The 19,343-nt window shown below is 46.3% G+C and overlaps 1 protein-coding gene and 1 pseudogene across 12 annotated transcripts; both read left to right on the forward strand.

The window, feature by feature from the left end:
- The first annotated feature begins 1,275 nt into the window (after positions 1-1,275).
- RMND5B (required for meiotic nuclear division 5 homolog B) lies at positions 1,276-18,499 on the forward strand. Of its 12 annotated transcripts, XM_086410996.1 has the most exons (14): positions 1,276-1,319; positions 1,475-1,595; positions 5,793-5,956; positions 9,182-9,207; positions 9,297-9,348; positions 11,313-11,374; positions 12,442-12,587; positions 12,720-12,860; positions 15,061-15,161; positions 15,341-15,507; positions 15,928-16,093; positions 17,511-17,613; positions 17,702-17,856; positions 17,944-18,499. In XM_086410996.1, the coding sequence occupies exons 7-14, from the start codon at positions 12,483-12,485 to the stop codon at positions 18,005-18,007; spliced, it is 1,002 nt and encodes a 333-aa protein (XP_086267122.1). In that variant the 5' UTR covers positions 1,276-1,319; positions 1,475-1,595; positions 5,793-5,956; positions 9,182-9,207; positions 9,297-9,348; positions 11,313-11,374; positions 12,442-12,482; the 3' UTR covers positions 18,008-18,499. The 12 variants fall into 12 exon arrangements, with proteins under 12 accessions (XP_086267122.1, XP_086267120.1, XP_086267117.1 ...); XM_086410994.1 differs by lacking the exon at positions 11,313-11,374; XM_086410991.1 differs by lacking the exon at positions 11,313-11,374 and having other exon boundaries at positions 12,492-12,587.
- On the forward strand, positions 6,351-7,069 carry LOC147369108 (nuclear nucleic acid-binding protein C1D pseudogene; annotated as a pseudogene).
- Positions 18,500-19,343: the final 844 nt, after the last annotated feature.

Below are 19,343 nucleotides of genomic sequence, written 5' to 3' on the forward strand. Positions count from 1 at the left end.
TGTGTTTGTGAAAGCCTGTGAGGTCCTGCTGGAGTGAACTCAGCTTCAGATCAGTGGCCCCAGGCAAGGTTCACTCAACCCTCCGACCCCCACAACTCCCACCTGGGCCAGGACCACCCAGACTCCCGGTGCAGACAAGCTTCTCTGGGATGCTCAGACAACTCTGTAGGTTCCTGGAGGGGCTGTTGACCGCCCTCTTCCCTGCAAGTTTCATCAGGTTTGAAGCCGAGGTTTCCTCATTCATAAACAGAGGATACTGGCTACTTTAGACTATTTCTGAGCATCTCCAGTGTTCCAAGCACAGGATGTTGGGGATACAACAGCGAATGATACCAAGTGCTGGCCCCAATGGAGCTTTTATTCTGAAAGGAAGGGTGGGGAGAGTTAGGGGCAGGAAACCAGAATAAACAAATAAACGCTCAAGACAATTTAAAAGTCAAAGATTATAAAGAAAACAGGACTGGATTGTGCAAGAGCTATACAGAAAACAAACCAAGATTGTGCAAGGTGTTCTGTTGGGATGGGGAAGAGGTACTGGCCCTAAAAGGAAGCAGGAAGAGACCTTTTCGGGATGTTTCTATTCCAAGTCCCCGAAGCCGTTGGAGGGGGTGGGGCGGGAGGGGCTTCTCTACCCCTTCCCTGCAAAGCAAGTGTGCCTGGGAGGATTGTGAATTCAGTCCTTAGGGTCACCGCCTACTCTCTCCTCCTTCGTCTTACCCTTCCGCCTCAGGGCGGTTGTGCAACCCGTGTCTCTTCTCCATTCTGCAAAGAGAGCGACCAATCGAGGGCAGCAGAGCAGGGCTGAGTACCTCACAGCTGAATATAATTGCCCAGTGTCAGGCGCCATCGCGGGAAAGCCTAACTGTTGGACCTTACGTGCACTGTATTGTGTGCTATTGTCTTTACTTTGAATGAAGAGTGGAGGGCGAGGAGCTGGGGCGGCACAGTCGTTTCTGGTCTAGAGCTTCTTACTGCTGAGCCGCCCCGCGTAGCCTTGCTGGCCAGCGAGTGGGTTGCTCCGACTCCTTCCCGCACACGTGGAAAGTCGGGGCCCAGCCGGCGGCGTCGGCGGCTGGGGCCCCTTCCCCTCGGGCTGCCCAGGGGAGCCCCGTCACAGCCGCAGCAAACATCTAAGGTGCAATTTCTAGCCGCCGCCCGGATCCTGTGGCCGACTTCACTCTTAGTGTGCGGAAGGGGGAGGCTCGGCCACCCCTCCGCGAAGCCGTGAGTGGGCGAGTCCGGAGCGGCTGAGCAACTGCCGTGGCTTCCGGTTCCGTTGACAGCTGCACCGAAAACCAGAGACCCGGCTGCAGGAGCAGGTGAGAGCCCGCTGGCCTCCCGCCTGGGAGGTGCGGCTCAAGGGCGTGGCGCGGTGGGCGGTTGCTCCGGCAGGCTCCCAGTCCCAGGCTCTCCTTCCAAGCTTCGGGACTAAGCACCCTTCTCCAGTCCTCCCTCGGGTTTGTTTTCTCCGCAGATCTCGGCCCGGGCAGGGAGTTGGACCCTTGCATTCTCAGAGAAATTTGAGAAGCCGCCCCTACTGGGGAAGTCGCTCGAACCGACACGTCCCATCCAATCGCGACCCGGCCGAGTTGGAGGTAACCTGTCATAGGGAGATGATCTGGGAGAAGTGTTCTAGGCAGTGGGAAAAACCCGGAGGTGGAAATAAGCTGATGTTCGAGAAACAGAAAACTAGTGTGATTGGAATATGGCCATTGAGAGGGACAGTGGTAGGAGATGAGGTTGGAGAGGTGGTTTGGAGTCACAGAGAACCTTGTAGACCATAAAAACAAGGGTGGTTTTTAAGTATGTGTAAATCTATTTTTTTTTTTTTTTAATTCTGTATCTTTTTGTTGTGCTGGGCTTTTGTTGCTGCTCATGGGCTTCCTCTAGTTGGAGCAAGCAGAGGCTACTTTTCATTGTGGTGCACAGGTTTCTCATTGCAAAGACTTCTCTTGTAGAGCCTGAGCTCTAGGCATGCAGGCTTCATTAGTTGGGGCACACAGGCTCAGTTGTGGCACATGGGCTTCAGTTGCTCCACAGCATGTGGAATCTTCCCAGACCAGGGAACCCTGCATTGGCAGGTGGATTCTTATCCACTGTACGTACCCCCAGGAAAGCACACTCTATTGGGTTTTAAGCAGAGGAGTGATGTATAAGGTGAAGAATGGATAGAGGTGGGGGGTGTAAAAGGTTAAGTGTTGGGCCAGCAGAGGCTGTTCAGTTCTGTGTCAAGCAAAGGGGACTTTCTGTGATTTGCACAAACTTCTCTCCTTACCTGCTCACCCCAGAAGGTGCCCCTCTTGTGTTAGGATACTGAAGACTGAGGACAAGACCCCTGTGCACACGCCTTGGTGGGGATTTCATTATTTCACTCATGTCTCTTCCTGCCCAACCAGGACAAGTTTGAGTTCCGGTCCCCTGATTAGGAAGTGCATGTACCCACTATGGACCAGGCCATAGGCCTGGGGAGAGAAGATGAGATTGGACTCCATCCCTGAGCAGCTCACAGTCTAGTGTGGGGAGACAGACATGTGAATGGGCAGTTACTGTGCTGAAGTGCTGAGAACTCAGATGTCTGTGGTATGGGGCACCCTTGATAGAGGTTTGGTTTGTGAAGCAGGGGAGGAGGCAGGGAGATTTCATTGAGGGCTTCATGGGGGAGCTGATGATTAAATGTCATCTTGTGTTCTTGCAGAGAACACTCTAGACATAGGAAGAGTGGCACTCTAGACGTAGGAACAGCTCATGCAGAGGAAGTGAGTGAAGGTACAATTGCAAAGGCCTTCTGTGTCAAACCATGGCAGTGATGAGTAAAGGGTGACAGGATCTGACGTGTTGTTTTGGGGTGATCACCCTGGTAGATAATTTCTGTCCATGTGAGACCTTGGGGAGGAGGGCTTAGGACAATGGAAGTGAAATTCCCTGGATTAATCCTGAAGACAGACTCCCACTCATCCATCCTTGTTCTGGTGAAGATGACCAACTGTGACTAAGACAAAGTGGCTTACCCTGGACATACTGAATTGGCCTCTTGGGCTTTTCAGATGGAATACCTGCAGGCAGTTCTATTTTCCCATCTCGTTCATTAAAAATTTTTTCTTGAGGTAATCACACTTGTCAGTTCATGGTACGTTAACTGGTCCACACAAGCCATTTTTCTCCTTGGTATTTGTTTACATATTTCCCTTTTATCCCTATTCCTCCCGCCATTCCCTTCACCTCCGCCCCGACTGCATAAAGCCACTCTCTTATGTGTTTGGTATATACCCTTTTATTTGCGTGTTGGTTGTATATCTATATTTTAAAAGTGCATAAATGGTATTCTGCCTGGACTTAATTTTGTTTCTTTTTTTCCTTCAGTACCATGTTTTGGGATCTTACTGATGTTGCTGTGGTTTCTCAGTGCTACCCCACGTTCCACAGATGCATCTCCCAGATTTTACTTCCTTGACTTACAACTTCCTCTAGGCTCCTGAGTTGTCTCAAGCTCCCTGCCACAACATCCAGCACTGGGATAAAAATTCCATCTCCTTCCTCAGCTTTTTAATTCAGTTTCAAGTTGCTGACTTGGGCTTCCCTTTAATAATCCTGGAGAAGGAAATGGCAACCCACTCCAGTATTCTGGCCTGGAGAATCCCATGGAGGGAGGAGCCTGGTAGGCTACAATCCACGGGTCGCAAAGAGTTGGACACAACTGAGCTACTTAACTAACTTTAATAATCCTGGTATTAGTTGATGTCTGACAGGGTCATACTCTTTGACATTGGTGAGGTCCTAACCTTTCTTGAGCTGTGTTTATTTTTGGTAAATTGTGATTCTGGTTCCCAGACATTTTTGGCAAATACTCTTTTGTACTGCCATCTTTCCTAGTTGATCATCTCATAGGCTGTGAGGTTACTTTCCTGTTTCTTGTCATCATGAATCGTTGCTGTATACTCATTCCAACCACAAATATTGGCTGTGTTCCTTTCCTGGTGAGATGGTGGCCTGTTAAGCTGGTCCAGAGGACTGTGATGCAGAGTGCTTCAGAGAGGGGCTCTGGAGCCAGACTGCCCAGCTTTAGATCGAGACCCTCTACTTTGCAGCAATGTGACCTTGAGCAGTTTACTTAATCTGAATTTCATTTTGTATTCTGTAAAGTGGGTCTCATAATTGTGCCTGCCTCATAGTGCAGTTGTAAGAATTAAGTAAATTAGTTAATTATGCCAAGTCATTAGAGTAGTTCCTATCACATAATAAGCCCCTATGAAATATTAACTATTAATAGTAATAATTATAGTATATTATTTCCAACAGGTATCCCTGTTATATTTCGCTTGTAATGGTTCATATCCAGTTATAGGGTATTTCTTCAGGGAGCACGAAAAGGGGGGCATGTTTTCTAGACACGGTGATGAACAAATTCTAGTGTGATGGTGTCAGCCATACGGAGGGAGGACATGAATACCTCTCAAGGCCCTGCGTACTACTCCATCACTCATCACCCGTTTGATAAGGAGACACTGGCTTCAGGTTCAGCTGAGGTGATGGGGCCAGAACTAACAGTGCTGGTGGGAATGGAAGAGGGTCTGGTAAAACTGGGAGAATCCCAATGGTCACTTTGGACACAGAACTGTCTTTGTGGTGTTACTCCGTACCCTTCTTTGAGAGAGAGAACAACTGGCTAGATCTGATCATTTGAGAGGTGCATTTGATAGAACCCTCTCACTTTTTTGAGGGGAGAGCTTCCCTGGTGGCCCAGACAGTAAAGAATCTGCCTGCAATGTGAGAGACCTGGGTTCAATCCCTGGGTTGGGAAGATCCCCTGGAAAAGGGAACGGCTACCCACTCCAGTATTCTGGCCTGGAGAATTCCGTGGACAGAGGGGCCTGGCAGGCTGCAGTCCATGGGGTTGCAAAGAGTTGAACACAACTGAATGACTTTCACTTTAAATCCTGTAGATGGAGGGATGAGGAGTGAAATCAACTCTGTCACTAACGTTTTAAGGATTGTCTGTGTGTTCAGTGTCACAGGCTGCTCTGAAAGGGAAGGGAGCAGTGGCCCAGTGTTGAAGGGATTTAGCAGTGGGACCTCAGTGGGAGGAAAGGTAGAACAAGAAAAGGCAACTCTCTTTCAGTGGTATAATGAGAAGGAAAGTTGTGTTACAATAAGAGATTTTCTAGTCTAGTGGGGGAGGCAGGCCCTCAAACAGATCACTACCCAGTGATCAAAACTGAAATAGAAGGATGCCAAGTGGGAGTGGAGAGAGCCAGGTGGGAGCAGGCTAGGGATAGTTGCAGAAGATGACCTCTGATGGCCCATTTTCTCCAGTAGTTGAGGAGGTGAAGGGTGATAGAGAGCATACCAAGGTGTGGAGCTGTGATGGAGTATAGATAGTATTGCCTACTGAGGGCTCTGCAAGGCCTGCTCTCCATTTTAATTAAAAAAAGAGATGAAGGGAATCCCCTGGTGGTACAGTGGTTAAGACTTCATGATTCCAGTACAGGGGTCATGGGTTTGATCCCTGGTCAGGGAACTAAGATCCCTGCATGCTGGGATCAGCCAAAAAAAAGGAAGAGAGATGGATGAAGATTCTGATGAAGAGTTGAAAACAATGAACACAGGAGTAATTTTCTTAACATGATTCAGAAGACCCCTGTTCTGTCTCCCTTCACCCTCCAGTGGGCACCCTGGCTGGGGGTTTTGGAAGCTGTGTACGTATATGTTAGGCTGGGAATTTCTAAGCATTGAAATATGATATGGAAATGGTAAGGTGGGATCTGGAAGCCCTCTTCACTGCCCCTCTGACCCAGGTGGGGGCCTGACACAGTGGCTGCTATGGAGCAGTGTGCAAGTGTGGAGAGAGAGGTGGACAAGGTCCTGCAGAAGTTCCTGACCTATGGGCAGCACTGTGAACAGAGCCTGGAGGAGCTGCTGCACTATGTGGGCCAGCTACGGGCTGAGCTGGCCAGCACAGGTGGGTGTCCCCTCATGAGAGTCCCACATCTGCCTCCCTAGGGGCCTAGGAGACCCCAAGGCTGCTTGATGACAGAGTTCTGGAAGGATGGTGGTTAGGGCATTGATAACATGGGTCCTTAGGACTCTTCAGCAGGGGACAATGCAAGTCTCTGAACTATTTCAGAAAACTCAACAGAAATTCTTAATTTACCTGAGATCATTTACGTTTTCAATTTACTTTTCTATTTTGAATGTTTAAGACATTTTAAGATGTTTTCAAATTTACAGAAAAGTTCTAAGAACAGTGTAAAGAGTTCATATATATCCCTTTACCTAGATTCACCAACTGCTAATATGTTGCCATATTTGTTTTATCAGTTTTCTCACATATTCTTATTACTTTTAAAACCACTACAAAGTAAGCTGCAGATATTATACAGCTAAGTATGACTTAAGGTCAAGGGCATTCTCTTCCGTAAGTTCAGTGTAATTATTAAAATCAAGAAGTTAAACAAGCCACTGACTAGTTTCTGGGAGGCAGGAGTAGAAGGTCTGCCAGTTGATGGTAATGGCAGGTGAGGAAATTAATGAGGACTATCCAGTAGAAATTCATGAATATTTATCAACCTTTGAGAATTCCATTGGTGGTGTGGATGAGATGCTGAAGAACAAGATGTCTGTTTCTAGAAATGAGATGTTGTAGAAGTTGGACCCACTTGAACAGGTAAAAGTGGATTTAGTTTCTGGCTTACACGTTAAATTCAGTGTTTGGGGTTTATTTGGCAACTCATGGAGTCAGTCGTAAGGAACATCCAGTAAAGCAGGAATTGGAGAGAATCAGAGTGTACATGAACAGAGTCAAAGAAATAACAGGCAAGAAAAAGGCTAGCAAGTTGGACAGCGGTGCAGCTTCAAGATTTGTAAAAAAATACCCTCTGGGATCCAAAACCTAATAATGCATCCAAAGTTCCCAATAGAGGAAAAAGTAAAAATTAACCTTTCGGTTTTGATGTACACATATTAAAAAGTACATAATTTTTATTGTTTTCCACAAAATAGATGATGATTATGTGGTATTGTAAGGTTTAAATGTATCCTTTATTGAATTCATGTATAAAACTTTGCATTTTAAATTTGTAATGCTTAATACTTTTTTCCTCAGTAAGATTGTTACCTTTATTGGTTTTCTTATAGAACACTATGAGGTTTTTAACATTGTGGTATATATATATTTTTGAACTTTTATTTTGTATTGGGGTATAGCCGATTAACAGTGCTGCGACAGTTTCCTGTGCGCACTGAAGGGCGCAGCCATTCATGTGCACGTATCCATTCTCCCCAGGGCTCCCCTCCCGTCCAGGCTGCCACGTGGTACTGAGCAGAGTTCCATGTGCTGTACCGTAGGTCCTTGTTGGTTATGCTTTTTAAATATAGCAATGTATACATGTGTACCCCAAACAACATTGTGGTATATTTTGTATTTATAGTTCACTGTCTCTTGATCAGACTTATTTTATTAGGTCACTCTTTCAAGTGTCATTTTATAAGCAATTATGAAATTTAAGTTAAATGTTCTTTGTAAACATTTGTCTGTTTTTGATGAATAATGATTTTATGAAGTATGCTTAAGTTATAAATACATCTGTTTTCACTATATAGTTTTCACTATCTAGTATTAAGAAAGAAAGAATGAAATGTCCATTTTTTTCTGTGCAGTGATTTCATTGTGCTTTCACGATTTGCGGAAGTAATGCTTTTTGTGATATTTGAAGTATGAAAAGCAGGCATGGGAGAGAATCAGAGTGTACATGAACTTGAAGGTTATTCTTCAAGTCACGGCAGTTTGCACTTGTTTAGTCACTCAGTCGTGTTCGACCCTTTGCGACAACATGGACTGTGGCCCACCAGCCTCCTCTGTCCATGGAATTTTCCAGGCAAGGTTACTGGAGTGGGTTGCCATTTCCTTCTCCAACTTGGCCGCTGTGTCCCATCTAAAATAAAATATATTCTTGTTAAATTTAAATGGGAAATGAGGTTGTACATCGATGGCTGAATTTGACGTAATGGCTATACCCTATCAGTAAAGCTGTAAATGTGTGGGATGTGTTCTTTAGTTTTCTCTTTTGAGTAAATTTTCCCTTGAAATCAGGAAGGTAGGTTTTAGAAATCCTTAGAAATGGAGGGATTCATGAGTTTTTGGTCCTTATACATAGTGCCCATAATTCTTTTGGCCTCACTTTTTCAGATTTCTTCTTGTTTCTGAGGCTACAGCAAGTATGTACAATTATTTTGGAACAACTTTGTATGTTATATAATGCCACTACTTAAGCAGAGGAGAACTCCAAAGGAGAGTGCCTTGTGTTTATATTCTGATTTATTGTTCTGCAATATTTGTTACAGAGGATTCTAAATATTAAAACTGTTTTAATATCTAACTAAGCCCATGAATTTTAATTATATACCATTAATGCTTTCAGTCTTTTTTTTTTTAACTTATTTATTTGGCTGCACTGGGTCTTAGTTTCAGCTTGTAGGACCTTTTTAGTTGTGGCATGTGGAATCTGGTTCCCTGACCAGGGATCAAACCCACACCCCCTGCATTAGGAGCTCAGTCTTAGCCACGGGACCACTAGGGAAGCCCCAATGCTTTCAGTCTTTGAGTTCACATCATTATGTATAGGAATGCCAAGGACAGTGAAGTACTTTAATTTTTGAAAAAGAAGTGTTAAATTTTCCCATGTGATTAATTCTCCATAAGTAACCTGGAATAAATGGATTTCTTGGTTTATGGTAGCAGATATGGGAAATGGTCTTCAATGTAATGAATTTTGTAAAGTGTATCGAACTCTTTCTGTGGCACATGAAAAGGAAGACACAGAAAGACAGATGCAGATAGATGCATCTGATAGATGCAGAAAGTCTTCTGATGCAGATGTCAGACAGTTTTTGAAGTAGAACATTCATAGTTATTGCACTCCTTTTTTCACCTTCATCCCCTCTAAATTGTAGTTTTTAAAAAAGTAACTTCTTTATGAGAGAAGTAAATGTTAAGATAAAAAATTAAGTGAATATAGCTAATGAATATAGCTCATATTTCAATTTGCCATTACCCAGTAATTTTCATAAAGCATTTTATTTCCCTGTCCAGGCTCTGATCTAAGATCAAGCACTGCACGTAGTTTCTTGTGTCTAATCTTTAGTTTTTTAGTCTGGGATATTTCTACCACGTGCTTTTGTCTTTCAGGACATTGACATTTTGGGAACATTAAGGTCAGTGATTTTGCAGAATGTCTCTTGATTTGAATTTGTTTGCTCTTTCCTCATCTTTTTTTTTTTTTTTTTTTTTGCATTTTGGGCAGGATTACTTCAGAACTGATGTGTTTCTCAGTGCATCACATCAGGAGGTACAAGGTATCAGCTTGTTCCATTATGGGTGATGTTAACTTTGATCACTTGGTTAAGATGGTGTCTGCCAGGTTCCTACACCCTAATAATGTTAATATTTCTGTCTGTAGAGTTAATAAGTAATTTGTGGGGAGATACTTTGAGACTATATACATTTGCTGTGCTTCTTCAGACTCTGCCTCATTGGTTTTCTCATCCCTTGACAATTCTTGCCTGAACAAATCATTACAGAGTTAGCTTCAACATAAGTGGTTTTTCCTGCTCTATCATTTCCTATACACTTGTTAGTAGGCATTTAATATAAGAAAGAAGCTTGCCCATCTTCCTTAAGTTCATGCTCATAAATTCTTATTTTATTCAATGGGTTACAATCCATTACTGTTACTATCAAGTTGTCTAAGATTTGACAAGAGGTAACCCCTATTTCCTATGTCCTTTTTTTTTGGATTGAGCTATAACTCACATTAAAATTTACCCTTTTAAAGTATACAATCTAGTGGATTTTAGTATATTTCCAGAATCATACATTCATTACTACTAATTAGAGAACATTTTCATCTCTCTCAAAAGAATCCCCCACCCATTAATAATCACTCTGTCAGGTTGGTTTATCTCTCTTCCTCAGTTCTTGTCTGTCACAATAAAAATTTGGAACAATGAACTAAAAGGTTTAAAACAACAAACAAGTTAAGAGCTCAGTTCAGCTCAAGCAGATAGATCTTTTATAAGACACTCACAAGACATGGAAGCAGGCCGACCCCAAAGGAGTTGTCCTCCCCTTGCCTCTTGGCTTCCTGTCGCCTCCTATTGGTTATGCCCTGTGCAGAATAGGGCTTACACCCACCAATAATCAACGAAAGGGAATGCAAATGGGCATATGCTCAAGGCCGATTGACAATTGGAAGTTCTATAACAGCAGGCCCTGGTGTTTATGACTTCCCATAATTCAGTCTGTTATAATCATATATACATATATATATATATATACACATTATAATATATATATATATACATGTTATAATATATATATAGGGCTTCCCTGATAGTTCAGTTGGTAAAGAATCAGCCTGTGATGCAGGAGACCCCGGTTCGATTCCCGGGTCAGGAAAATCCACTGGAGAAGGGATAGGCTACCCACTCCAGTATTCTTGGGCTTCCCTTGTGGCTCAGCTGGTAAAGAATCTGCCTGCAATGAGGGAGACCTGGGTTCAATCCCTGGGTTGGGAAGATCCTTCAGCGTACGCTCAAGGCCGGTTGACGATTACAAGTTATATAAAAGCAGGCTCTGTTGTTTATGTCTTCCCATAACTCACTCTGATAATAATCATATATACATACATACATATATATATGTTATAATCATATATATATATATATGTATAGACAGACTATTTATGAACCCTAAATGGGCTCCTAGCTACCTAAGGTTACTTGGAGAAGCCCCTGTGGTTAGTTTATATCCACTGTGTGCCTGGGATGCATGCGCAGGAGTTGGAAACGTCTCTGTGGTTATTTTTGTGGCACATCTGTGAGCTCTCCTGGGTGTATCTGGGATGGAGTTTAGAGATCAGCTTGCATCCCTTTCAGCCAGGCCTCCCCTGGTTGCCCATGTTTAACTTCCTACCTTATAATTCCATTTCTGCTTCTCCAGCCCCTGGCAACCACTAACCTGCTTTCTGTGGACTGTTCTGGATACTTCATATAAATGGAATCATGTAATATATGACCTTTTATATTCTTTCACTTAGTGTGTTTTCAAGGTTCATCCCTATTGTGCCATGAATCATTGCTTCATTCTTTTTTATGTGCTGGGTCATATGGTAACTCTGTGTTCAACTTTTTGAAGAGCTGGCACACTGTTTTCCAAAGTAACTGCAACTTTTTGTATTCCCACCAACGATGTATGAGAGTTCCAGTTTTCCCACATCCTCACCCACACTTGTTTTTACCTGTTTTGTTTTTGGTTATAGCCATCCTAGTAGGAGTAGGCCCAGCCGCCACCTCCTGTTTGTATTTGTCAGGACTCATTCAGGTAAATGTGACAGAAACCTAGCTCAGACTAGCTTAATTAAACAAACACAAAGTGGGGGGTTGGGCTGCTGGGTTTATAGTCTCAAGTAACTGAAAGGTCCAGCCCAGTTGGATCTGGGTGCTCACATGATGCCTTCAGTCTACACTGACTTCATTTTCAGAGCAGTGCTCTCTGGAGGTGGCCCTGGTGCTCCAGCAGTTGCAGGAGTGCACATTTTGTTTGTTTAGCAAGCTGGCAGAATGCCTTTCTCTTCCAGAGCTTCTGGTCTCGGAGCTGAGACACTCCCTGGTCCTCATGGGTCATGTTATCTTCCCTGGGTCATATTTTCCTCCCTGAACCCAGAGGCTACCATCTAAAGAAGGGGCAGAGATGCTGGCTGGAAGAAGGCGCCTGGCTGCTCTTCTCTATTCCAAGCCCCACACGCTTTTGGTAGTTCATGTGGTTCACCCCGCCATGCGGGTGGAAAGCACTGTATTGTGAGACAGAAACGTCCTTGTGCTTCCCTGATGGACCCTGCCTGCCTGGTGTCCTCTGGGTTAGAGGCATTAATGTGTGGATAATACTTCATGATTCAAAGCCTTCCCACGCGGTGTCTCCGTTGAGATATTAAGGAACCTTCTGGCGTGGTGGTGAGGAGCCAGGGCTTCAGATCTGTCACTGCTGTGAGCTCTGGCAAGTTACTGCCTCAGCTTCCTCAGCTGGAGTATAGGCTACTAACAGTGCCATTGCACATAATGGTAGTGAGGATTAAATGAGCTAAAACCAAGTACTTACCACAGTAAGTGCCAGAACAGCTTCATTTCACAGCAGCCTCCAAGGCCAGTGCTATCACCTGTTTTATAGATGAGGAAATGAAGACTCCAGGCAATGAACTGGCTTGTTCCACTTGGCTAATTGCAAGTCATACAGTTAAAGAGTGGCGGGACCCAGAATAGGAGCTGAGTCTTTCACTCTGGAGTTTAGGGCTGCTTCCCAGGCCTCCCTGCTGGCATTTAGAATAGGGAGGCCGAGACAAGGTCTGCTCCTCTGTGTCCGAGTCCTGACTCATTACCATTGTTTCTCTGCAGCCGTCCAGGGAACCCCTCTCTCAGCTACCCTCTCCCTGGTTATGTCACAGTGCTGCCAGAAGATAAAAGACACCGTGCAGAAACTGGCTTCGGACCACAAGGACATTCACAGCAGTGTTTCCCGAGTGGGCAAAGCCATTGACAGGGTGAGCGTGTGGGCAGCTCCAGACCGGGGGCGGGAATACCTGTGGCCGGTGTGTGTGTAGCAGGGCTCCTCGGGAGGCCAGTGTGAGAAGTGCAGGCCTGAGTCACAGGGCACTGTCTCTCGTCCTCATCAGAACTTTGACTCTGAGATTTGCGGTGTGGTCTCTGACGCGGTGTGGGACTCGCGGGAGAAGCAGCAGCAAACCCTGCAGATGGCCATCTTGGAGCACTTGTATCAGCAGGGCATGCTCAGTGTCGCTGAGGAGCTGTGTCAGGTAACGGGCTCACTGGGGAGGTGCTGGGACCTGCCTGTTCTGCTTTCTGCTTGGTAGCGTTCTTTACATTAGGACCCCATTGTTTTTTTATATCCAGACAGGTCAGTTTATTTACATGACTCAGACATGTGTGTCAGGGGAACACCTGTTCCCAGAGACGTATCTCCAGTGGACAGTTGGCCTGGCAGGGCATCCTCGCCTCTGGACTGCACATGGGGAGTCCAAGGTTTCCGTCAAGACTGTGCCTTTACCTTGTTTCCACTGATGCAGTCTTTCCTTAAACGAGTTCATCTCTATTTTGAAAATTGCATTTAGTTTATTAAAACGAAAAACAACAAAAATAGTTCATCCATTGCTCCCACCCCCTACCCTCCTCTTCTTTTAAGCACCAATCTGTTCTTTGTATTTATGAGCTTGGTGTTCTCAAAAACTTTTTAGATTCCACACGTAAGTGAGATTATACAGTAGCTGTCTTTGTCTGGCACATTTCATTTAGCATAATGCTTCCATCCATGTTATCACAAATGACAGGATTTCCCCACTTTTTTTAATGGCTGAATGCGTGCATGCTCAGTTGCCCAGTCGTGTCTGACTCTCTGCAGCCCCGTGGACTGTAGCCCACCAGGCTTCCCTGTGCGTGGGATTTTCCAGGCAAGAATACTGGAGTGGGTTGCCATTTCTTACTCTAGGGGATTTTCTGACCCAGGGATTGAACCCAAGTGTCTTATGTCTCCTGCATTGGCAGGCGGGTTCTTTACCACCAGTGCCATCTGAGAAGCAATATTTCATTATATATATATATACATATATATATTTAGATAGTGAAGAATCTGCCTGCAATGCAAGAGACCTGGGTTTGATGCCTGGGAAGGGAATGGCTACCCACTCCAGTATTCTCTTCTGGAGAATTCCATGGACAGAGGAGCCATGGACACAAGGACAGTGGGATACAGTTGATTGGGTTGCAGAGTCGGACATGACTGACCGACTATGTGTGTGTGTGTATATATATATATATATATATATATATACACCCCACGTTTTATCTATTCATCCATAAATGGACACTTAGGTTGCTTCCTTATCTTGGCAATATATTTATATATTGTAAATAATGCTGCAGTGAATAAGGGGGGAGCGGTACAGATATCTTTTCAAGTTAGTGCTTTCATTTTCTTTGGGAAAATACCCAGAAGTGGGATTGCCAGATCATATGGTAGCCATATTCTCATTTTCTGAGGAACTTCCGTACTGTTATCTGTAGTGGCTGCACCAGTTTACATGCCCACCAGAGGTGCATGAGGGTCCCCTTTCTCCACACGCTTGCCAGCACTTATTTCTTGTCTTTTCGATAACAACCATTCTGACAGGAGTGAGGTGATGACTCACTGTGGTGTTGATTTGCATTGCCCTGATGATTAATGAGGTAGGGCATCTTTTCATGTGCCTGTTGGCCATTTTGATGTCTTCTTTGAAAAAATGTCTCTTCAGATATTCTCTCCATTTTTTATAAGAATTTTTTTTTTTTTTGCTATTGAGTTTTTATATATTTTGGATATTAGTTCCTTAGGTAACACGATCTGCAGATATTTTTTCCTATCCTGTTGCCTTTTCATTTTGTTGATGGTTTCCTCTACTGTTTGATGTAGTCCTGCTTGTTTGTTTTGCTTTTGTTACTCTTAAAATACATTTATTTTAGAAATCAGTGCCCCTGCCATAAATGGAAGGTAGCTACAAAATATATACAATAGAAAGTGAAATTATTAATTTCTAGCTGGATTTGGGTGTCCGCCAGAGTTCTCAGTGCCTGATAATCCTTTTCTTAAAAGGGAAGACTAGTAAAATGACCAAGTTGTACTTGTCAGGTGTTAAACGACACCCTGGCAGTGAACGTAAAGGATGCTTTCCCTTAATGTAATTAGGGGGATTGAAAAAGAGTAATTTTCTCTCCATGCTACTCAGTGTGGGTCTCCAGTACCACAGCAGATGGGGTGGGGTTTGCAGTCTGTCCTCTGGGAGGCCAGCATGTGGCACTCAGCCTCCCAAAACTTGAACTGGGAAAAACAGGGAGTCCAAGGGACTGGCAAGAGACCATGGCCCCTCTCTGGCTTGTCTTTGGTGGATGAGGTTTTACTAGGTGTGGAGCAGAGAAGTTTGGAAACACAGTCCTCCAGTGGTAGATGGCTCTCTCTCCCTCTAGGAATCAACACTGAATGTGGACTTGGATTTCAAGCAGCCTTTCCTGGAGTTGAATCGTATCCTGGAAGCTCTGCATGAACAAGACCTGGGGCCAGCACTGGAGTACGTTGGCCTTTGGGTGGTCCCACAGGGGACAGGGCTTGTCTGCTCTTCACGTCACCCAGCATACTTGACACACCTCCAGCCCTGTCTCACGGGCCTCACATAAGATTTTGGAGGCCCTGCCAAGCCCCCTTCTCTTGCCTTTCTAGCTCCCACTCAGCTGGCCTCTTTCTTCCCAGGTGGGCTGTCTCCCACAGGCAGCGCCTGCTGGAGCTCAATAGCTCCCTGGAGTTCAAGCTGCACCGACTGCAGTTCATCCGTCTCCTGGCAGGTGGCCCTGAGAAGCAGCTGGAGGCCCTCAGCTACGCCCGGCACTTCCAGCCCTTTGCTCACGTGCACCAGCGGGGTACGTGCCTGGGTGCTGGGGTGGCCCCTACAACATGCATTCCCTTATGCTGCACTGCCTCACATGCTATATGGCATGCCCCCTCCCCCCAAAAAAAGATTAGCTAGTACTGGAGCAGAGGAACAAGAGCCTGAGACCCGCTCCTTGACGCGGCTGGAACGATGGGGAAGAAACTGAAACCCTTCCCTACATCATGCTTGCCACAGAAGCAGCCCTGAAACCTTACTTCCTCACTGGATTTTAGGGGAAACTGGCTTTGCCAGAGGGCATTTTAATCCTCGATTGGCCAGGTCATGGGCCTGGGAGCCATGGGGCACAGCCTGCTCCCCATACTGCCTCTCAGCCCTGCCACCCGAGGGCTGGAGGCAGAGCCTGGAGAAAGGCTGCCTCCTTGCACCCTGATTCCCCTTTGCCTTGTAGAGATCCAGGTGATGATGGGCAGTCTGGTGTACCTGCAGCTGGGTTTGGAGAAGTCACCCTACTGCCATCTCCTGGACAACAGCCATTGGGCCGAGATCTGTGAGACCTTTACCCGTGACGCTTGTTCCCTGTTGGGCCTTTCTGTGGAGTCACCCCTCAGTGTCAGGTATCGTCAGCCTTGTGGGCAGTACAAGGGGGCGGGCTGAGGGAAACCCAACTTGTCAAGGCCCTGCCCTGTCCAGAGATGGTGTTCAGTGCCTTCACAGACCTAAACTGGCTGCTCAGTCACTCTTCTAGGTAGGAATTACCTTTCATTCTAGTACCCCTTTCATTCAGGTGGTGCTCATGGTAAAAACCTGCCTGCTATGCAGGAAACATAAGGGTAGGCAGTCCCCGGGTAGGCAAGATCCCTTGGAGGAAGAAATGGCAACCCGCTCCAGTATTCTTGCCTGGAGATTCTCATGGACAAAGGAGCCTGGTGGGCTACAGTCCATGGGGTCACAAAGAGTCGGACGTGGCTGAAGTGACTCAACACACACTACAGTTGGAGAACAGATTTAGAGTTGTGGCCTGGGGTCACCACAAGGTCAGTGGCAGAGTCAGGGTTCCCATTTTGTAAGGTCTCTTGAATGAAGTCCGTGCCTCCTGCACCTCACCTCTGGGTAATCACAGGACCCTCTGACAGCCTGGCCTTCTGGCCACCTCATGTCTCAAACACCACCTCCCTCAGGGAGACTGAGCAGCTGAGTCACAGGTGCTGAGAGCTTTCACTTGGAAGGCTCCTTTACAGTCATATTCTCCTCATGGCTTCAAACCAACCGAAGAGTTACAGGTACTGTTACCCTCATTTTACAGGAAGAAACAGAGGCTCCTAAGGCCTCATAGGGAATGAAGGTCACCTGGACCTGACCCCACATGTACACGTGTGGTGTATGTACATACAGTGATGTATTTTATTTAGGCTGGCTGTGGAACCAGGCATGGGGCGCATTTGCCTGCCTGGTCGCGATAGGCTCCATCCTCGTTTCTTCCCATGGACTCTGGTTGCAGAACAGTCTTCCCCAGCACGAACACAGGCACCTTAGGATGGTTCTGTTTGCACACCTGCTCTGTGTATTGCAGGGGTTTGGCACCCCAGGCTCCAGTCAGTTGGTTCACCATCCCCACCCCAATCCTAGTGAAAACCGAATCTACTTTTTCCCATTTCTAAGTGCCCTGGTTGATGACCAGCTATAGAGGTGCACTGTGATGACAGAATGGGGTACACAGGCAGGATGAGGCCCTTCCAAACATTAGTGTCCCTGTCACACCAAGGACGTATCAGTGGATAAACAGGTATCTGTCCCCTGGATGTTCCTTTTGTCCAAATTTTGGGGTGCACTAGAATGACTTTCTAGAGTTAAGACATAGAACCACATATGTGGCTTTACGCGTAACCTGAGAGATTTTTAAGGACTGGTTTGATCAAGTGCCACTTTGAAACCCTGTGCTGAGTCATGTACTGACAGTGTGCTGGGCCTTTTGTCTGTCTGCTGGGCTCTTGGTCAGGCTGGTCTCTCCAGCCCCTGCTCTCTGTTCTGCAGCTTCGCCTCTGGCTGTGTGGCGCTGCCTGTGCTGATGAATATCAAAGCTGTGATGGAGCAGAGGCAGTGCTCTGGGGTCTGGAGTCACAAGGACGAGCTGCCGGTGAGGCCCAGCAGGGGGAGGTATGGGGGACCACTGGGGAGGACAGCGCCACAGGAAGGGGGGCTCACCCCACTGTTGGCCTCCCCAGATTGAGATTGAACTCGGCATGAAGTGCTGGTACCACTCAGTGTTCGCGTGCCCCATCCTCCGCCAGCAGACGTCGGATTCCAACCCTCCCATCAAGCTCATCTGTGGCCATGTCATCTCCCGAGATGCACTCAACAAGCTCATTAATGGAGGAAAGTAAGTTCCTGGGGTTCTGTTCCACCTTAGGTTGATTCTTCTGCTGGCTGGCCACCTGAGACATTCTTGGTTCTTCTCCCTTTATAGGCTGAAGTGTCCCTACTGTCCCATGGAGCAGAACCCAGCAGATGGGAAACGCATCATATTCTGATTCCTGCTGGGGAGGAACTTTGTTGCAAGAGGTCTTTCACCCACAAGCCTTGGTCTGTCTTGGTGGGGGTGGTTGGCTTCCGTGAACTGTGGTTCATTTCAGAGCACCTGGCTGAGGAGTGCCACCACCAGCAGGGCCGGCCCTCTGGCAGAGGCCAAGGAGGGAGATGAGACATCCTACAGCAGGCAGCTGGCTTCCTGACGAACGGCAGGGAAACTCTGGTGTCTTGTACTCCTGCTCTGCCTCCTGCTCTTTATATTTGCTGTTGACTGGTGGCAACTGACAGAATAGCAAAGGACTTGGTGGGCACAGCAGATGTCTTCCATCCCTGCCCTCAGCCAGATCTCTTCCTGCTACACCAAGGCTTGTGTCCCCTCCTCCCACTGTACAGCCTCACAGCTCTATGTGTCAGTTCCCCACTGTAGTCCGGGATAGAACTGAATGCCATTGTTTTATAACTTTGAGCAAATATATTCACAGGCCTTCTCCTTACTTTGCCTGCCTTTAGCTTCACTGGCAAAGAATTACCGAGATGTAATTACCTGTGCCCACCGTGCACAGGTGCTGGGTCTGCCGGTTGGGAGCATGGCAGCCACAGAGTGTAGTTGGAAAGAACCCAACCTGCATGTGATTGGGAGAAAACGCTAGGAGATGGCAAACCCTGGGCAAGATGCTTTTACATATACATAATTGTATTACCTCCTCGTTAGAAACGGGTGTGAAGGGATATAGAAAGATGAAATGACTTGCCCAGAAGGGCTCACAGCTTATCAAGAAGAGAGCCTGGAGTTTAAACCAGTTCCAACCCTCAAGCTCAAGGTCCTTCCAGTTTATTGCAGGGTGCCTGAAGCTTGGCTGCTGTGTGTACTGAGTCTGCGCTGGGCCTCTGAGAGCAGGAAGGCACTGTAAGTCTAAAATGTTTGAAGAGATGAGGTTACTGGGGCCATAATGGCAAAGTAGGAGAGATGGCCTGGGATTCTGCATTAGCTTCAAATACCTACTTAAAATTTACTGTGTGGGCAGGTAAATTGCGTCCATCAGCTTCCCAGTGGCATTTAAGGTTCTTGGGGGAAAAAGCAAAGAGGAATGGGGGTGTCCCCAACATAGGAACTACAGGCTCTATGAAGTGGGTTCTGGACTCAGCTGGCTTGCCCTGCAGCTCCCAGCTACTCTAGAAGTAGAGTGGAAAGCTTAGGGTGGGAGCAGGGTCCGTTCTCAGCTTGAGTCCAGCACTGACCCTGGTGGGCAAGCATTCACACCAAGCATTATACGGAGGTTACTTCTGCTCTTTCCTCCCCACCAACAACTTGGCCCCACCAGTAGTTGCTGCTTAAAA

This window comes from Bos grunniens, chromosome 7 (genome assembly GCF_055505025.1).
Source record: "Bos grunniens cultivar Pamir isolate PY7600 chromosome 7, Bosgru_T2T1.0, whole genome shotgun sequence".
Taxonomy (NCBI): Eukaryota; Metazoa; Chordata; class Mammalia; order Artiodactyla; family Bovidae; genus Bos; species Bos grunniens.

What these genes read in the sequence shown, in the direction of transcription:
- RMND5B (XM_086410987.1), top strand. Translation starts at nt 5,879, where the DNA reads ATGGGCAGCACTGTGAACAGAGCCTGGAGGAGCTGCTGCACTATGTGG. An exon ending in TGGGCAAAGCCATTGACAGG is followed by an intron (nt 12,588 to 12,719) that starts GTGAGCGTGTGG and finishes CGTCCTCATCAG; the next exon opens with AACTTTGACTCTGAGATTTG. An exon ending in TGCTCACGTGCACCAGCGGG is followed by an intron (nt 15,508 to 15,927) that starts GTACGTGCCTGG and finishes TTTGCCTTGTAG; the next exon opens with AGATCCAGGTGATGATGGGC.